At 36.5% G+C, this 17,024-nt stretch overlaps 1 protein-coding gene across 10 annotated transcripts in view; it reads right to left on the bottom strand.

Moving 5' to 3' along the window:
- Positions 1–1,489: 1,489 nt before the first annotated feature.
- ITPR1 (inositol 1,4,5-trisphosphate receptor type 1) overlaps positions 1,490–17,024 on the bottom strand; it is a 386,707-nt gene continuing 371,172 nt past the window's right edge. For all 10 annotated transcript variants that reach the window (XM_031954255.1, XM_031954269.1, XM_031954258.1 and 7 more), the window contains 2 exons: positions 15,154–15,315; positions 1,490–2,899 (listed from right to left, as the gene is read on the bottom strand). In XM_031954255.1, the coding sequence (XP_031810115.1) occupies positions 2,813–2,899; positions 15,154–15,315 (249 nt within the window). In that variant the 3' untranslated portion in view covers positions 1,490–2,812. The remainder of the gene's footprint in view (positions 2,900–15,153; positions 15,316–17,024) is intronic.

The raw sequence follows: 17,024 nt of genomic DNA, 5'->3' as shown, positions 1-17,024 counted from the left end.
GAACCACTGCATGTAGGGTGTAGGGACATTCCTATTCCACTTCAGTTTTGCTGAGACTGGCAAACTGAACCAAGATCTGTATCTTAAGTGACGGGATTCAAATGAAACATGACAAACCCATCAGCGTCATAACCTGAACGTATCAATGCAGAACTTTCCAGTGAACACGATAGGACTTGGGAAATAAGCTGCACATGCCACAGGTCTATATTGTATTGGACAGCTTGAGAGAGAAAGGGAAGAAAATTGGCCAAAGTCTGCAAAGATTGTCTCTGCCTGTCTCAGAGGTTTTAGCAATGGAATCATTTATTTCTTTATTTTTAGGTACACACCTTCAAATATACTGGGGTTGACTTAAGGGGTAAACAGTACTTTAAAACAATGAACTTACTGGTGAATTAATAATATAATTTATCACATATTCCTCCCCCCCACCAAAAAAAAAAAAAAGCAATTGCAATGAAAACTGCTGAGTTAATTGGGAATGTTTTATGTGACCCATTTCCCAACTGTAGGTGACAATTATTCTTATTTATCAGAGCATACGGGAAAGAGGGTCAGAAGGGCACTTGGCAAAAGGCCCCTTTCTCTTCAGGAGAGGGAGAGGGTTCTCTGGCCATATTTCAGTCAAAACTCTGCCTGCTAGAAAGTTTCTTGTCAGAATGCCATCATCGAGAGTTTACCACTGCTGTCAGGGACACTCCTGGATTACAGATAGCCAAGTCAGATTGATTGCCCAATGAATCTAAGGCAGTAGAAGCAGACAAACACGCCTAGCTTTGTGTTGGGATACATACCAGGTTGTCATGACAGCCTGCGTGACAATCACTGTGGTAGACGAATGAATGAATATTGTATTACACATGTCCAAGTATTGGTTCTCAGAGGGAGCTGCTCTCAGAAGAATTAGGGGGAGCAGAGTATTCCTTCATACTCCACACCATCAGGCAATCGATGTTTATCTGTATCCAAACCCTTTGTGTTTCTCCTTATTGAAACTTAGCCTAAATTCCAATAGATTTGGGATGGAAACTACCATCTGCATCCAGAGAATTATAGAGACTGTAGATCAAAGCATAGGATTTTCACCCCCCCTCCCCTTTTGTTTTTGGTTGTTGTTTGCTTTTTTTTTCTTTCTCATGGTTTTTTTCCCCTTTTGATATGATTTTTCTTGCACAACATGTCAAATATGGAAATATGTTTAAAAGAACTGCATATATTTAACCTGTATCAGATTGCTTGCTATCTTGGGGAAGAGAGAGGGAGAAAAATTAGGAACACAAAACTTTACAAAACAGAATATTTACATGTATCTTTACATGTATTTGGAAAAATAAATACTATTGGGAAAAAAACAACAAAATACTGTTGGGGGAAAAAAAAACACTCTAGCCTAAATAGAAAATTTATGTGTGGTACCTAAAAGAGACACTGAATTCTCCCAAACAGATACCATCAGTCTATTACCACATAGTAGTATTCTGCATCATTTATTTAAATATCTACTTTTATTTATGCATTTACAAACTTTAGTAGTACTCATTTTGTAACTCTGCTTTCAGTACATTTTAAAACTATTTGCAGAGAAATCGTCTTTTTTTTAAAATGAGGTCCATATACAAAACTAGGCGACAGATATAAAAAATGGTTCCTTCCATATTTTTTCAGCCATCAAGAAAAATAAATCAAGTGACAAAACCAAAACCAAACACTGTGGTTCTTTCTCTAGTATTACATGTCAGTGATCAACTACAAGTCCTAATGGGATATAGTTTATATTTGAATTGGTATAATGCATGTCTGTTTAAAACTTCTAATGGTACAGCATGTCGCATGTGATGAAATAAGAAAACTCAATCCTGCATATGGATTGGTGAATCTAGAAACCATCATTTATTCGTTCTTTTACAGCATGGCACAATTCCTCCCCCAGGAGATGACACTGACTGGCCAGCAGTGTGCATTCATCCTCAACTTGGCATAAAAAAGTTCCCTTTAAGAAATTCATTAACTTCTTCCCAAGCTTTTGCCTGAGCCTCTACTTTGCCCTTTTGCTTTTAAAGAAATCATCAGTTTGATCAATTACAATTTAGAAGCATAAAATAATGTATAAAACTAAAAGGACTTTTTTTTCTATGGATACCAATTCAAGAGCTCATAGCTTTCCAGCAATATCACTGAGAGACAGAGCACGAATGCCACCAGCAACAAGAAATGGCATCCTCATGGAATCATTACGTAGTACAAGATGCCCAGGGGCCTGAAACTCGCTACAAATACAATTTGGCAGCTGCCTTCTTTGCCTGATATTTAACCATTTATTACAGAGTATTAACACACCAGCTTCAAAGATGTGCACTCCCTTTTGGACACTTAGGAGTTACAAACATGTTGTGATTGCATAATTCATATTGCACAATTGTATAAAAACATAAATACTGGCTATTCTAGTTTTTTTTAAATACAAAATACAGGTCACATACTTTTAAATCTATAATCCTGTTCAAGTGCAATTCAGGTGCTTTCTTTAGTCCTCCCAAAAAAAGGCATTTTTGATATATATATATATTTTTTGGCACAAATGAAACCTCACAGTGCCAACATTTCTAATTACATACATATACCCAAACCTTTATAGTAGCAATCATATACATACAGTATAAAACTGGGTATTTACAAATGTACTAAACACATAGATGTAGCCTTAGTGGTTGAATCTGAACCTCTGGTTAGCATTATTCACGCTATTAATAATAATAATAATATTAATAATAATAATAATGGTTAAATACTACCCCTTTATTTCATTGACTTATGCTGGTTGCTGTGGGTTGACGTTCATGTGAGGAGGATGTCCTAGAAGGCCAATTCTCTGTTTCTGCTTCCTTTGTTCTGTCATCTGGAAAGTTAAAAAGTTTTCTCATTAGACCCAGACACTTCCTGTGCATCAAATCTTATAATGAACCAGAGATGTACCTCTGTGGTTATGGTTTACACTGAAAGCCACTTTCTACAAATAATGTACTTCCACTCTACTCAACACACAAAACATCAAAAAGAGCATCTCCCCGGGGCAGAATGGGGAATTCCGTGAACCTCCTCATGCACTGTGACATTCAAGTACACTGCCTCATCCCTGTTTCACAAGGAAAAAAGCAGCCCAAGAGTGTTGGGAGGAGCTTGCAAGGAGCAGGCAGTACATATTTGCTGAATGAAGGGGGATCTTTACATTATAGGACTCAAACTAAGCACTTTTCAAAATGAGTGCACACCCACTGGAAAATGCTTCTTTTATGTGGCAGGTCTCTAAGGAAATACTTAGAAAAACCTTTTCCACTACAGGACTAACTCATTAGATGACATTTTTGGGGGGTACAATTAGAGGGTCACAAAACCAGGAAATCACAGATTATAAGTGAAGGAATCTTAGAGGACATGGATTTCAACCTCCTCAATTCCCTCCCAGACACAGAAACTAAGGAAACAGGTTAAGTGCCTTTCCCAGGGATCTACAGTTATTAAATGTCCAAGGCAGATTTGGAACTCAGGTCTTCCTAGCTCTAGTTCTAGCAATCCTTTTTTTTTTTTTTTTTTTTTTTTTTTTTTTTTTTTAATCCACGGTCACCTAGCTGCCATTTTCTTCTAAAACTTATCCACTTGGCTAGTGCCAAAGAGCAGTGAAGCCCTATATATCTCTACATATGTACAAACATTTCAAAACATCTGTGTTTTTACTGGCATTGGTATTCCTTCCATCAGCAAATTCATATCCCATCTATGTCCCAGTTGACAGAATTTATGATCTGTCATGGATAAATTAGTCATCTTAATGAAGTTGTACATCTATATATTTTATTGTTATATGTTTTCAGGTGGTAGGGGGTACATGGAAGGGGTAAAATTAAAGGTAAAATTGTTATTGATTCTGAGTAAAATATGATTTTTCAAAGTCACAAATATCTAAGGGCATGCTGGGATCATGGAGGGGCATGTTGCCATAATGGAAAGAGACACAGATTTGGGATTTGAATTCCACCTTCGGAGACCTGACCATAACACTTTCCTGCTCAAGAAGCTCCTGTGGTCGCCTGCTATTTCTGAGCTAAAATACCAGTGCCTCAGTTTGTTATTTAAAGCCCTTTTATCAGTCCATATTCAAGCTACTTTTCTAGACTGACTCCAATTTTTGCTCTCTCTTGATCTCTACCTGTACAGGTTTTATCTCCCACTGCTGTGAGTTTGTAGAGATTGTATCATTATGTCTGGGATATGCCCCCTCCTCCCTTCTGCCTTATGGAATTCCTGGCCATCTTTGAGACTTGGCCCAGTTTTCAGGGGCTGCATCTTCCATGAGATTTTCTCTGTTCCCCTAGTTGGTAGTACTTCCCTCAGAAATGGTTTTCTATTTTGTACTGATTTATGAGGATACATGCTCTTTTCCCATAACACAATGTCACCTTTTTTAGATTGGGGGCAGAGCTAGTTTTTATATCCCCAGGACCTGGCTCCAAGCCCGGCATGAACTATGTACTTGATAAGGTAGAATTAAAGTGACCTGAAATGGGGAATTGGTGCTCAATCTGGGCTTTCTGACTTTTCTATCACTGGCTTGGACAAAGGCAGGAGCAGCAAGTTCATCAAATATGAACTCCAAGTTGGCAGGGTAAGAGAAGGAAGGCAAACACACTGAATAGCCAGGGCAGGATTCCCAAACAACTTGACAGGTCACAACCTGCAGCTGAGTTGAGAAAGATTAAATTTAATTGGGGTAAATGTAAAGTAATACTTGGGCTCAAGATATCAACTTCACAACATCAGTTGTGGGGGGATTTTAATGACATACAAGTTCTACAGAAGTTAACAGTGGGAGGGGAACACGAAAACCAAGAAGACAAATGTGACTTTGGGCTACAGCAAGAAAAGCAGAAGTTCTAGGAAGAAGGAGGTAAGAGTCCAGCTGTATTTTCTCCAGTCTAGAATACACCTCAAGGGCTGTGTCCTATTTTAATCATATTCTTGGAAGAACATTGATGAACAACAGCAAATTGTCCAGAGGAGGGACTAGTGGGATAGGGAAGGGCCTTAAGCCAGTTGTGTGGAAGAAGAATTTGCTTTAAGAGGCAGACCTAGAGAAAGTAGGGAGAAGTTTCAAAGTAGCAGATTTAGTCTTGATGCCTAGAAAAATTTCCTTATAATTCCAACTTTGTGTATGTATACAAATTCTTAGTCAAAGAAGGAGTGGACTTCTGCTAATAAAGAAAAACTATAATGTGTCTAAGAAAAATAAATTACCTCTCTTTTTATATCTAACCTTTAGAATCTTTGACTCCCTATGTTTCAGGCATTGTAATAAATATTAGGGACACAGTTACAAAGAATAAAACCATCCTTACAAAAACATCCCTAATATAGCAAGTGCCATAGGTGCTAGAGTCTACTTTCTTAAGACTCTAGGTGGCAGCTGTCTAGAAGTCTGGAAAATTGACTGAAAAATTTTTCTATGTTAGAAGTTTGGTTCAATTTAACATTATTTTTTAGTACCTACTATATTCTGGAGATGTATTAAATGCTAGAAATATAGAGCTAAATAAGACCTAGTAGAGAGAATAAGGCAAATACACAAATATAATGGAAGTAGAATGTCAAAGTGCCTTAGAAGTATAGGGTGTTATGATCAGAAAAAGAATGATACTAGCATCATGTTCTATTTATTGGCAGCTGAACCATATCAAATAAAATCTTGTCTGGACATAGCAGACTTATGAAGCTTAAACTTTAGACTTTGGTTAAAAATCCTTAAGAAATCATCTTCTTCATAAAACGTGTGTGTGTGTGTGTGTGTTATTTCTGTTAGTGGTTTACATAAAAGAAAGTTGAATCAAATTTTTATGGTAGAAAAATCTACAAGTCATAATTATGAATTTTGGTCTAAGGTATACTGATTTGATGGTTCCTAAAATGTCAAGTGTTCTATGGGAACTTGAAACTTGAAAATTATATATCTAAGTGTGATTTTTTTTAAAGCACATAAAACATTTCCACTATTATGAAATATAATTAAGGGTGCTTTTTAGCACCCTTTAGTAGGATCAAGATGCCATTTCTTGACGATTTCATGAGTAATGTGCAGAGGAAAGCTTTATGGGTGGCAAATATTTCCAGAAAGAATTTCAGAAAGTCTCCAATTTTAACAAAGGTGTGGCTTGGTTTAGTTCCAACTCAACCGCCTCAGGTGGAGCTGGGAACCCTAAAGTGAGCTGTGGAGCTCTAAAGGAAAACACCAAGTCCCAGAAAGTAAATGTTTTTCAACAATTCAATCTGGGAAGGAAAACCTGATAGAGTATACTTAATTACAGAATCAATCCCTAACACTTCTGCACATGGAACTCTACATATTTTAGCTCTTTACTTATTTGATCTCCTTGTTTAGATACTGAGTTCAGATCTATTATCTCTGCGTCCCTGGCTGGGTAACTTTCTATAAAATTCTGAATCTTGTTCTTCTCATTCACTTCTTGCAATCTAATGGAATCCGATTCAGTGCTTTGTGGTAAATTTATTTGGATGAGTCTCAAAAGATAATTCTAATGAATTGAGGATTTCCAGGGCTTTTAATTCCATCCAATACAGGGCATTTTAAATTACCCAAAAGTAGTTAGTAATCAGACTTTTTCTTAATGAATTACCTAATATTGCCTTCAAGGATAACTCCCCCCTCCCAAATTTTAGAGCCTTTTAAACTGAGCAACATATCTCAAACCGGCTCTTTCCCAACCATCAATTTTCTAGTTATCTAGGTATAAAAATTTTGTCATTTTTGGTTCATCTAACCAGTTTCCAAGTCTACCCATTGTTCTTTGTATACATCTCAAATCCATTTATTCCTATCCATTTAAATTACTCTTTTATTCTAGACCTTCTCATGCAAAACAACCCAAAAATAGCTTTCTTTACACTTTCTCTTCTTTATAACCCATCTTCCAAAAGGGACCAATCTTCCTAAAAAGATCATTTTTATCACTTTCCTATCTCTTCCCTGTCTTTCATTGTTAAACTTCTAGGAATAGTAGTCAATATTCATTGCCTGCAATATCTTAAAAAAAAAAAAAAAAAAAAAAAAAAAAAAAAAAGCTTTGTAAAGATTGTGCCCTTTATTCTGTCTTCATTCTTTTTGACCTGTCTCTGAAGCTTCTGACATAAATGGATCATTCTTCTGCTTAATTTTTCTTCTCTCCTAACTTCCACGATAATTTCTTCTTCTGGGTTCTTAGCACAATACGTACTGGTACACAGCAGGCACTTAATAAATGTGTACTGACTGCCTGACTCTTGTTTACTATACCCTCCCATCATGATCTCACCCATCTTTGGGTTGAATTATGATTTCTATAACCATGACTATAACATTTATTAAAGTATTAGGGTATCCAACCATAATTTCTCTACCGAAAGCTGCTACTTCTTGAATTGTCTGCTGGGTAATTCCACTTGATATGCCTTTGATATCTCAAAATCAACATGTCCAAGATAGAATTGATTTTCCTGCTCCAGACTTCTCTATTTCTATCTCCATCATTTCAGTCACTCAGTTTGTAATCTCAGAATCATCTCCAGCTTTTCCTTCTCCTTCCCCTGCTTTTTTCCTCTATCCAAATCAGTTGCCAAATTCTGCTACTTCTACTTGAATAGTATCTTTTATATTCATCTCCTTCCTCCTGGTGTAGGTTTACACCATTTTTTTTTTCCTGGTTACTGTAGTAACTTGCTAAGTAACATCCTTGACCCTCCTTTCCTTCCTCTTTATTTCATCATAAAAAAAAAGCTAAATAAAGAAGTAAATATAAAAAATAAATAAAAGCTAAAAACAAAACAAAACAAAATTTAAAAAACTCCAATGCTTTAAAGCACATATAGTTTTATCTTTCTCCTCTGCCACTTTTGATAGCTCCCTATTGCCTCTAGAATCAAATAGAGATTACTGATTTGGCATTCAAGACCCTCCACAATCTAACTCCAACCTACCTTTTCACCCTCACTTCCCATTCAAGTCAGGGACAGGTTGAATTACTAGCTTTTTCCCCATACTCCTTCTCCTTTATACCTCAGTGCTGTCTGTCTGAATTTTCCCATGGTCATTCAAAGTAAGTGCCACTTCAAAGAAGCCTTTCTTGATTAATTTCCAATTCCTCATGCTCTCACCCACCTCAAATTCTCTTGTCTATATTAATCTTTATTCATTTTCTTTGTCTATTTTTGTGCGATACATCTCTTTATTTTCATTACTACTCTCCCTCATGTGGAGTATGATCCTCCACAATTCTGAAGCAGAAAGAGCTTTGGTGGAATCCTGGCTTTCCTATCCATGGAATCATGTCTGTCATGCTTCTCTAGGCTGTGACCCTGGGCACTTCATCCCTATTTTCCCCAGATTCTTTGATAATCCCTATTCAATAGGGATAATGCTAACACCTATTTCCCAAAGTAGTTTTTGAGGTAACATTTGTAAATTGGTTGGCACATAGTAAGCATGTAATAAATGCTTACTCCCTTCCCTTTTCTCTGCTCCCTTCTTCTACAAAATGGAAATGGACTAAATGAGATTCTTTCCTTCACTAATCTAGGTTGCTACGAGGACATAGACTGTTCTTTTAATCTTTGTATTACTGAGGTGTATTGGCAAATGTTTAACAGCTGAGTCTCTGAAAAACATCTGCTGATTCAGAGAGGTGTAAAATGCTCACCCTGAAAACTTAACCAGTAGCTTTCCCAAGCCAGGTTAGAGCTGGCTCCAGTAAAGCCCTACTTATCCTTCATACCCAGCATATTTTGCACTTGATGTATCTGTGAAGTTTAAATGAATCATTTCAGTCTTCTGCTATAAAACTTTCCTTTTTTTTTTTAAATTAAAGCTTTTTATTTTCAAAACATATGCATGTATAATTATACATTTTCAACATTCACCCTTGCAAAACCTTGTGTTCCAAATTTTCCCCTCCTTCCTCCCACCCGCCCTTCCTAGATGGCAAGTAATCTATGTTAAAATATATGTTAAATTCAATATATGTCTACATAGTTATATATGTTAAATTCAATATATATATCTACATAGCTTTAAAATTATTTTGCTATATAAGAATGCTATAACACTTTCAACAATTATCTATCTATTTATTTATTTATTTTTGCTGAGGTGATTGGGGTTAAGTGACTTGCCCAGGGTCACACAGCTAGCTGCCCCCCAGTTGTTTTTATCATTATGGGGTAAGTTCTAAGCTCCTTACCTTTGGTTTACAAGATTCTCAACACTTCATTGCTTACAACCATTCATTCCCCCCCTTCTCTGATTTCTGTCCAATGTGAACTCATTTTATCTATCTCCTAAATAAATTCTTCACTCACTTTCCTCTTAAACAGAAGTTGGTCACCCTAATCATGTCTATTCTCATGTTGATCTCCCTGAATTGACCCACCTCATTTTCCCTACATACCTAAATTCTTCAGAGTGCCCTACGAAGACTTCCTTGACTATTACTATTATTCCATGTTGATCTTTCTTCTCTGAACAGTTTTTAAAATATATTAAGTTGGACTAACAGTATAGAGTAGAAATCAAGAGCTAAAGAAGCCCAATTGATAATATTGCACCTACCTGCTTTGGACTGTTTAAGAGAAGAAAGATACTATGTATGAATTTATATTTTGTCTCTGAGTATGGATCATGCACCATAAATTACTATTAAAATGTTTTAGATGCATATGTAGAACTGTAACTAGGTAACTAGGCTCAGGGCAATTGGGGCATTGCCTCAGGATACACAATTTTTAGAGTAACTAAGTTTAGCACTTTGTTGACAAGAACAACTATTCTAAGTAGACACATCTCCAAAGAAGCAAAGACCTCTTAGTGGTCTTGGTATTCTATCTCCCCTGCAATGAAATCTTGTTTCTGAAAGACTGAGGCTTCTTTCAGAAGTTTCTTCCTCTTACAACTCAAATTTGTCTTATTCTCATGCATTCTGTGGTCCTAGTCATGGGTGTGACATACAGATCTTGTCTTCCCACTGAGTTTGTAAGCTACAACAAAGGCCATGTCTTTTATTTCTTTTGTGACCCCCTAGAAATGAGCACATAGTAGATACTCAAACTTTTTTGAATTAATCAATGTTTTGATATCTAGCTTATAGGTCTTTAAAAAAACAACAACAGCAAACATACAATTAATTTTTCAAATTTCTGAATGACTGTGGTTTGTAGACATCCTGGAGGTTGTAATTCAAAACTGGTATTTAAGTGGCTGCCATAAATGAGAAGAATTAAGGCAATTGCCTGAAGGGCTTAATGCTCAGCCCTCCTGGCAAATCTTCATCAAACAATTATTTTAATTAGATGGAAAGGGTGGGGGAAGCAGCAATAAAAAACCAATATGATTCATAGACAGGACAGTCTAGGCTTGAAAGAGCTAAGGGTCAAAACTGATATGTGATAGTGTATTGTATTTAGGAGTCATCAGCAGTCAGAAACAGATCTTGCTGGATTCTAGTTTATATTCTCAAATTATTTCTCCATCTGTTAGCCTAATTTCATGCCTCACACATAATCTAATAACCATGAACATGTTCTACTGTTTAATTACTAAAACCAAAGCTTACTCTCCCCCTCCAAGCATATTTCTTCCTCTGGATCTGAACATCTGAATTATTATTGACCTTTGTTTATGAAAAATAAGACTGAAGTCAAACCTTCAGTTGAAAAATTACACGAAATGGATTGTTCAGTCAGGAAGTTTAAAGTACATTTAAAAATGGATGTCAATAAAAAGCAGTTTCCTGCTGGAGGAAAAAAAAAAAAAGTGGAAAAGTAAGGACATGTCAGCCTTTTAATGGCAACATTATATTCTCAGCTCTGCAAAAAGATAGATATTTTACCTAAACAAAAAAAGAAAATTCCACTTACAGACTGGAAGTCTTTTCTACTTAAATACTCTTGTATTTGTGGCAGATCTCTTGCAGATCTTCTCCCTTGCAGATCACAGTTAGTATCCATCCCCATAATAGAAGGGGACTTTGGTGAGTTACATGGAGTTAAATGATTTGTCTGGGGTCACACAGTTAATATGGGCTTTGAATCCAAGTTATCCTGATTCCACGCTTTACACTCTGTCCTATTTCATATGATTTCTGTTTAAAAGATTTTATGTCCCTAAACTTAGTTCTTTTCCTTCTAAGCTGAGGATGAACAGTTTTTGAAGTCATGTTGTCTTCTCTCTCTCTTAACCCCAAAACAAGCTCTATTTCATCATTCGGTATGTTCTGACATTATTGATCTAGACAAGAAGTAACAACAGGACAACAAAGTACATTGTGGCTTTTAAAATCAGAGACAGCAAAGTGTCTGAAAATATCTTCATAAAAATCCATACGATTGGAGACAATGAGTAAATTCCAGTTTTCTAACATCAAGCACTAAATAATTTATAGTGGGGTGGGGGATGTACAGGAAGGAAGGGTCAGCAGCCCTGAAGAGATGCCACAATCTGCCCAAATGGGACTCTATAATCTTTCTTTAGAGGGAGGCTTTCTTGATGTGGGAAACTCTTGCTTATTCAGAAGACAAAAAAAATAATAAATAAATCTGAAAACTCAACTAATTGGAATTGTTTTTATAGTTTTGAACAATAATTCCTATAATGACCTTGAAACATGTAGGGTTCTGAAGTGCCTTCTGAATAAAAGATTACAGTTCAATATATTATTTGAATTCTTTAAGGAAGAGGTACAACATAAATCTGTCAACTCCTTCTTATGCAGAATATTCAATGAATGAGAATATCCATTTCCTAACCATTCTGGGTCTCTGTTAGATGACTCAACTGTTTTTTGCAGTACTTCTCAACCAAAATTAACTTCTGTAAGAAAGAATTTCTCAAAAGCTTAACGCATTGCCAGGATGCCCAGTTCAGTCACTAAAACTGGTTATGATTCTACTTGAAAAACAGATGCAAATTGAGAATAAAGACATTGACATCAAAAGTACATATTCTGTATACAGTAGCTCCTTAAAAACCACTTGGAATAGAAACTCAAATGACCTTTTCATGTTCTTAGAAAAAACTCAAAACATCAGGTTTTAAATAATAATCTGGGCTTTTGTTTTGAAATTGGAGCTTTAAATAGTGGCACAAATCAACACCAAAATCACACAGATTTAAAATGATTTGTTTTTTGAAGACCATATCTAAAAGATGATGGAGCCCAGTTGTCCACTGCAGCTTCCAGATCCCTGAAAAGATAGCCTTTCAAAACTTGTGGCTTTAATGACTATTACAAATGTTTCCCGCTCACTATTTTCCAGAAATTAAAAAAAAAAACAAAAAACAAAGCTTTTTTTTTCTTAAGAGTGGTTAAAACTGCAAGAATTCTCAACAATTCATATTTCAGAAAACGCAGATTTTGCTAACTCCCTAGAATAAATTGATTCCTTAAATCTGACTTTGGAATTAAGATTCACACAACAAGTTTTGATTTTCAAACCAAAAACAGAAAAAGACTTGTCAGTTACATACTCAAAAAACATCATTGTGTTAACACCAAATAAGAAGAAAAATCTAATTCTATAAAAAGAGAAGTTATGCTGTATTTATCACACCACTGTACTATCTTGCCACATAAGGAGAATTATTAGAATGGAAGTAAATGTTCAAGGGAACTTGCAAGAGCAGTCCCCTGAATAAACATATCTTCTCATCTATCTCTGGAGATCATGTTTATAAGAAGAGATTAATATTTACACCCATTCACAATAAGTGTACCTTTTGGATGTTGGGTAGAGTTACCATAAAGTAAATATGGAAAAAGACTAAAATTTGGCTGGAGCAAAAGTTAGCCATTTAGTGAATATAAAAGCCTGTCTATGATCATAGCTTTTGCTTTGCCCAGAGTAAGGATTTATTTGCTGAATTGAAGCTAAAGTTTTAGTTTTAGTAAGAAAATGTTAACTTGAATTAAAATTTACCAATAATAACAACATGCTAAGAAACAGAGGAAATAATACATCTACCAGACTCCCTACTCAACTGAACAAATACCATATTACTTTCTTATTTTCTTAATTCACAAAGATGTAACAGAGAATACAACAAATTGAAAGTAATCAATAAATATGTCACTATCCAGCTAACTTCTCCAAAAGAACAAAATTTAATTGGTACAGGCTTCCTGGTTCTAACATGTAAATTCTATAGAAAAAGGTTTGCTTAATAATATGATGTGATCCACTAACAACTACAACATGAGTAAGCACCTAAGGACAATGTGGTCCAGACAGAAATTTCAATGAACTCTCCACTGAATGGATAATGTGCTTGGATTAGCTGACGCAAGCTCCAGAAAGACTCCAGTTGTGATACTGAGAAATTACAATGAATGGGCATAGTGGTTTTGGTCAGACAGACCACTGATTGCTAGAATAGTAGAGATGCTGCCATTCTGGAGCTGTAGGCATAAATAAAAGTGAGAAAATGGTATTAGGTTTTTACCTAATTGAAATTGGTATTACCTTTTGAAAATGGTATTAGGTCTCAACAAAGGAAGAAGGATTCTTATTCTTGGGAGTTCTGAACCAGAACAAGGTTGTCCACAGGATTTTGAATATATATTTTTTAAACTTCTAAGAGAACTGAGTTTTCTTCAGCAATAAATCACTCAAAAGGGAGAAGAAGATAACTACATCATCAGCAGATGTTATACGAAGTTTGCTTCTCCCTTCACAGGACAGGAGAGGAACAGCTACAACAGATCTACTTTCACTAGATGGCCAAAGTTTGTGGACCATTTGTTAAATGTTTCACAAGAGGAGCAAAGGTGGATAAAATAATAAGCAAAGTCATCTAGTTACATCTTCATTAGTGTTCCTAACTTAGTTTATTACTCATTTTAGGTAGCTATCAAGCCCTGAACTTAGGACAGACTGCATAAAAAAGGATTTCACCCTTTCTCATTAGACTCTTTACCTCATACTGTCTGGGGCTAGGGTTTGCCTTACTTTCATTGGGAAATAAAGAAATTTCACAGTATGGTTAATAATAGTTTGTGAACTGTTCAAAAAGGATCTTGTGGATATTTCATGTTTGTGTGCACACATACATACATACGTATACATCCTTCTCTCTCTCTTTATATATATATATATATATATATATATATATATATATATATATATATAATCACACATACATATACACAAATACAGTAAATTACTGCAGCTAAATCTTGCATGGTATCTGCACACAGAATCACTTCTTACACCAAATGGGTAATTTTACTAGGAAGTGGATGAAAGTGATTCTGAATCTCAGACTGTTGGAGTGAGCTACTAAAAGTCACAAGCTTGGTCTCCTCAGCTCCCCTCTAGCTTTGTCAATCTGTCCCATCTCACACATGTGGTTGGTGTCGAGGGGAATCAAGCAAGAGTATGGAGAGACCTGTCTAAACCTGTGCCCATAGTCCAAAGGCAGTAAATGTCCTGCTTATCCTGGGGAAGGAACATCAGCTGCATATTCCAAGATCAGATAGGGCTGGTTTTGAGAGTGACATTGGCCAATCACTGGACACATGTGTTCTTTGTACAACAGGTGGGTCTATGCTTCCTATCTCTGGTACTGCATCATTGAGCTACAGGAGTTTTCATTTTTAGATTCACATTCTTTACTTCCTGCGTGCTAACCTTGACTCTGGGCAGCGACTGTGACTACTGCAGTCCACAGCTGGGGACACTGACAAGCCATGTGGTTAGTTAGCTTACTATCTGCATCCTAGTCTCATGTTCTAATCTTGTAAAATAGCTGAAGATTTTTAAATATATGAATTTATTCATCTTAGACCAGGGTCCTCAAACTACGGCCCATGGGCCAGATGCGGCAGCTGAAGACATTTATCCCCCTCACCAAGGGCTATGAAGTTTCTTTATTTAAAGGCCCACAAAACAAAGTTTTTGTTTTTACTATAGTCTGGCCCTCCAACAGTCTGAGCAACAGTAAACTGGCCCCCTATTTTAAAAGTTTGAGGACCCCTGTTGGACTATCACCTTTCTCATGAGTTTTGGAGGGTAGAGGTAGGGCTAGGTCATTGGGAAGGGGAAGTGATATCTGGTCTTTACCTGATCCTTCAATTCTGATAGCTGACCGGAGAGATTGGTAACGAGCTTCATGGTGGACTCCAGCTTTTCCTGCAGGTTCCTCAGCTCATTTTGCTCTCCTTCAGAATCACTACTGACTAGGGACATGGCACGCATCCTAGGGAACCAGTCCAGATTTCTTTCCTGGAATTCACATTAGAAGGGAAGAAAAAGAAAAGATTTTTAGAGGGTGACATAAGCAATAGGAAAACAGAGCAAAACATTAGAATAAAATAGAAAAAAAATTAGAGCAGAACACTGGACTTTGGGGTTGGATCTAGGTTCAAATCCTGACAGTGACACTGTCTTTTAACCTCTCTTAGCCTCTATTTTCTCATCAGTGAAATGATTCAGAGTGAATGTAAACAGCAATTGTTTCTGGCTTAGATGTACAACTGCATCCAGGGCCATCACCCTGATCTGTACCTAGCTATTAGATCAAGATGACTCCAGACGAGAAAAAGAGGTAGGTGACCTTGCACAGCCCTCCCTCATTTACAATCCAACTCTCTTTCATGTCAAGGCATCTCCCCTCCCTGATGTCATAGTCTTCTGCAAGAATGAAGGACAAACACCATCCTCTGTGAGAAAGACCTGCCTCACTGAGGCCCAAAAAGTATAGCTAGCTTTCATCTCTCTCTTTCTCTCTCTGTTTCTCCCTCCCCCTTTTCCTCCTCCCTCTTTCCCTACCTCTCTCCCTCCCTCCCTCCCTTCCTTCCTTTTTTCTCTTCCTCCTTTCCTTTCTTTCTTTCTTCCTTCCCTTCCTCCCTCCTGGAGGGGAATGTGAGGCAGGTAAACTTGCCCAGCCCTCTCTGTCTCAAATCTAATGACTCGAATGTCATGGTCATCTTTGAGAATAAAGCAAACAACAACAAGCTAAATGACAAGTTTAGAATAGATGATCTCTTAAGGAGCCTTCTGCCTCTCAATATTTTATTCAATGTGGATGTTGTCTGGGTGTTTGTTTTAAATAGTCTTAATGACCAATACACACCTGAGAGAAATCTTAGAAGTAATGAGATTTTAAGATTACAAGCACTGACCACACTTAGGATGACTGAGTTAGGGTTAAAGAGTGAAAGGAGATTGTTCATATTTATAAATTACTTTAAGAATTACAAAATGAGGGGCAGCTAGATGTGCAGTGGATAGAATATTGGTCCTGGAATCAGAAGGATCTGAGTTCAAATTTTACCTTAGACACTTAGGCAAGTCACTTAACCTCAACTGCCTTGCAAAACAAAATAAAAAAAATTGTAAAATAGCTTTAAAAAAAAACTAAATGAATTCACACATATATTGTATCTAGGATATACTGCGACATATTTAACATATATAGGACTGCTTGCCATCTGGGGGAGGGGATGGAGGGAGAGAGAGGAAAAATCGGAACAGAAGTGAGTGCAAGGCATAATGTTGTAAAATACTACCCTGGCATGGGTTCTGTCAATAAAAAGTTATTATAATAAAAAATATATATTATTAAAAAAAAAGAAAAAAAAAAGAAATCCTCAAATGGGATCATGAAGAGTCGGGTACAACTAAACATCATCATCTTAGTAGAGTGGGAGAACTCTGCTATGGTTGTTCTTGTTGGTTTAAACATCTTTTATCCCCTTTTCCTAATTCTTTAATTCTATAAAACTGTAAAATAGAATATAACAAAGAGAGGCAATATTTCAGTCACACTCATAGTAAGCTTCGTAAATCCCACCAGAGCTTCCCTCCCATTCCACCCCTTTGATCCTTTCCATTTTTCCACTAAGCTGTTTCCACCCAAACAGCTGGTAGGGCTACAGGTGAGGGGACAAAATGATGACAATTATTTCATCTACTTCTTTTCTCTCTCTCAC

The sequence above is a fragment of the Sarcophilus harrisii genome, chromosome 1 (genome assembly GCF_902635505.1).
Source record: "Sarcophilus harrisii chromosome 1, mSarHar1.11, whole genome shotgun sequence".
NCBI lineage: Eukaryota > Metazoa > Chordata > Mammalia > Dasyuromorphia > Dasyuridae > Sarcophilus > Sarcophilus harrisii.
The sequence above is the reverse complement of the archived record's forward strand: the minus strand, read 5'-3'. Positions and strand labels throughout refer to the sequence as shown.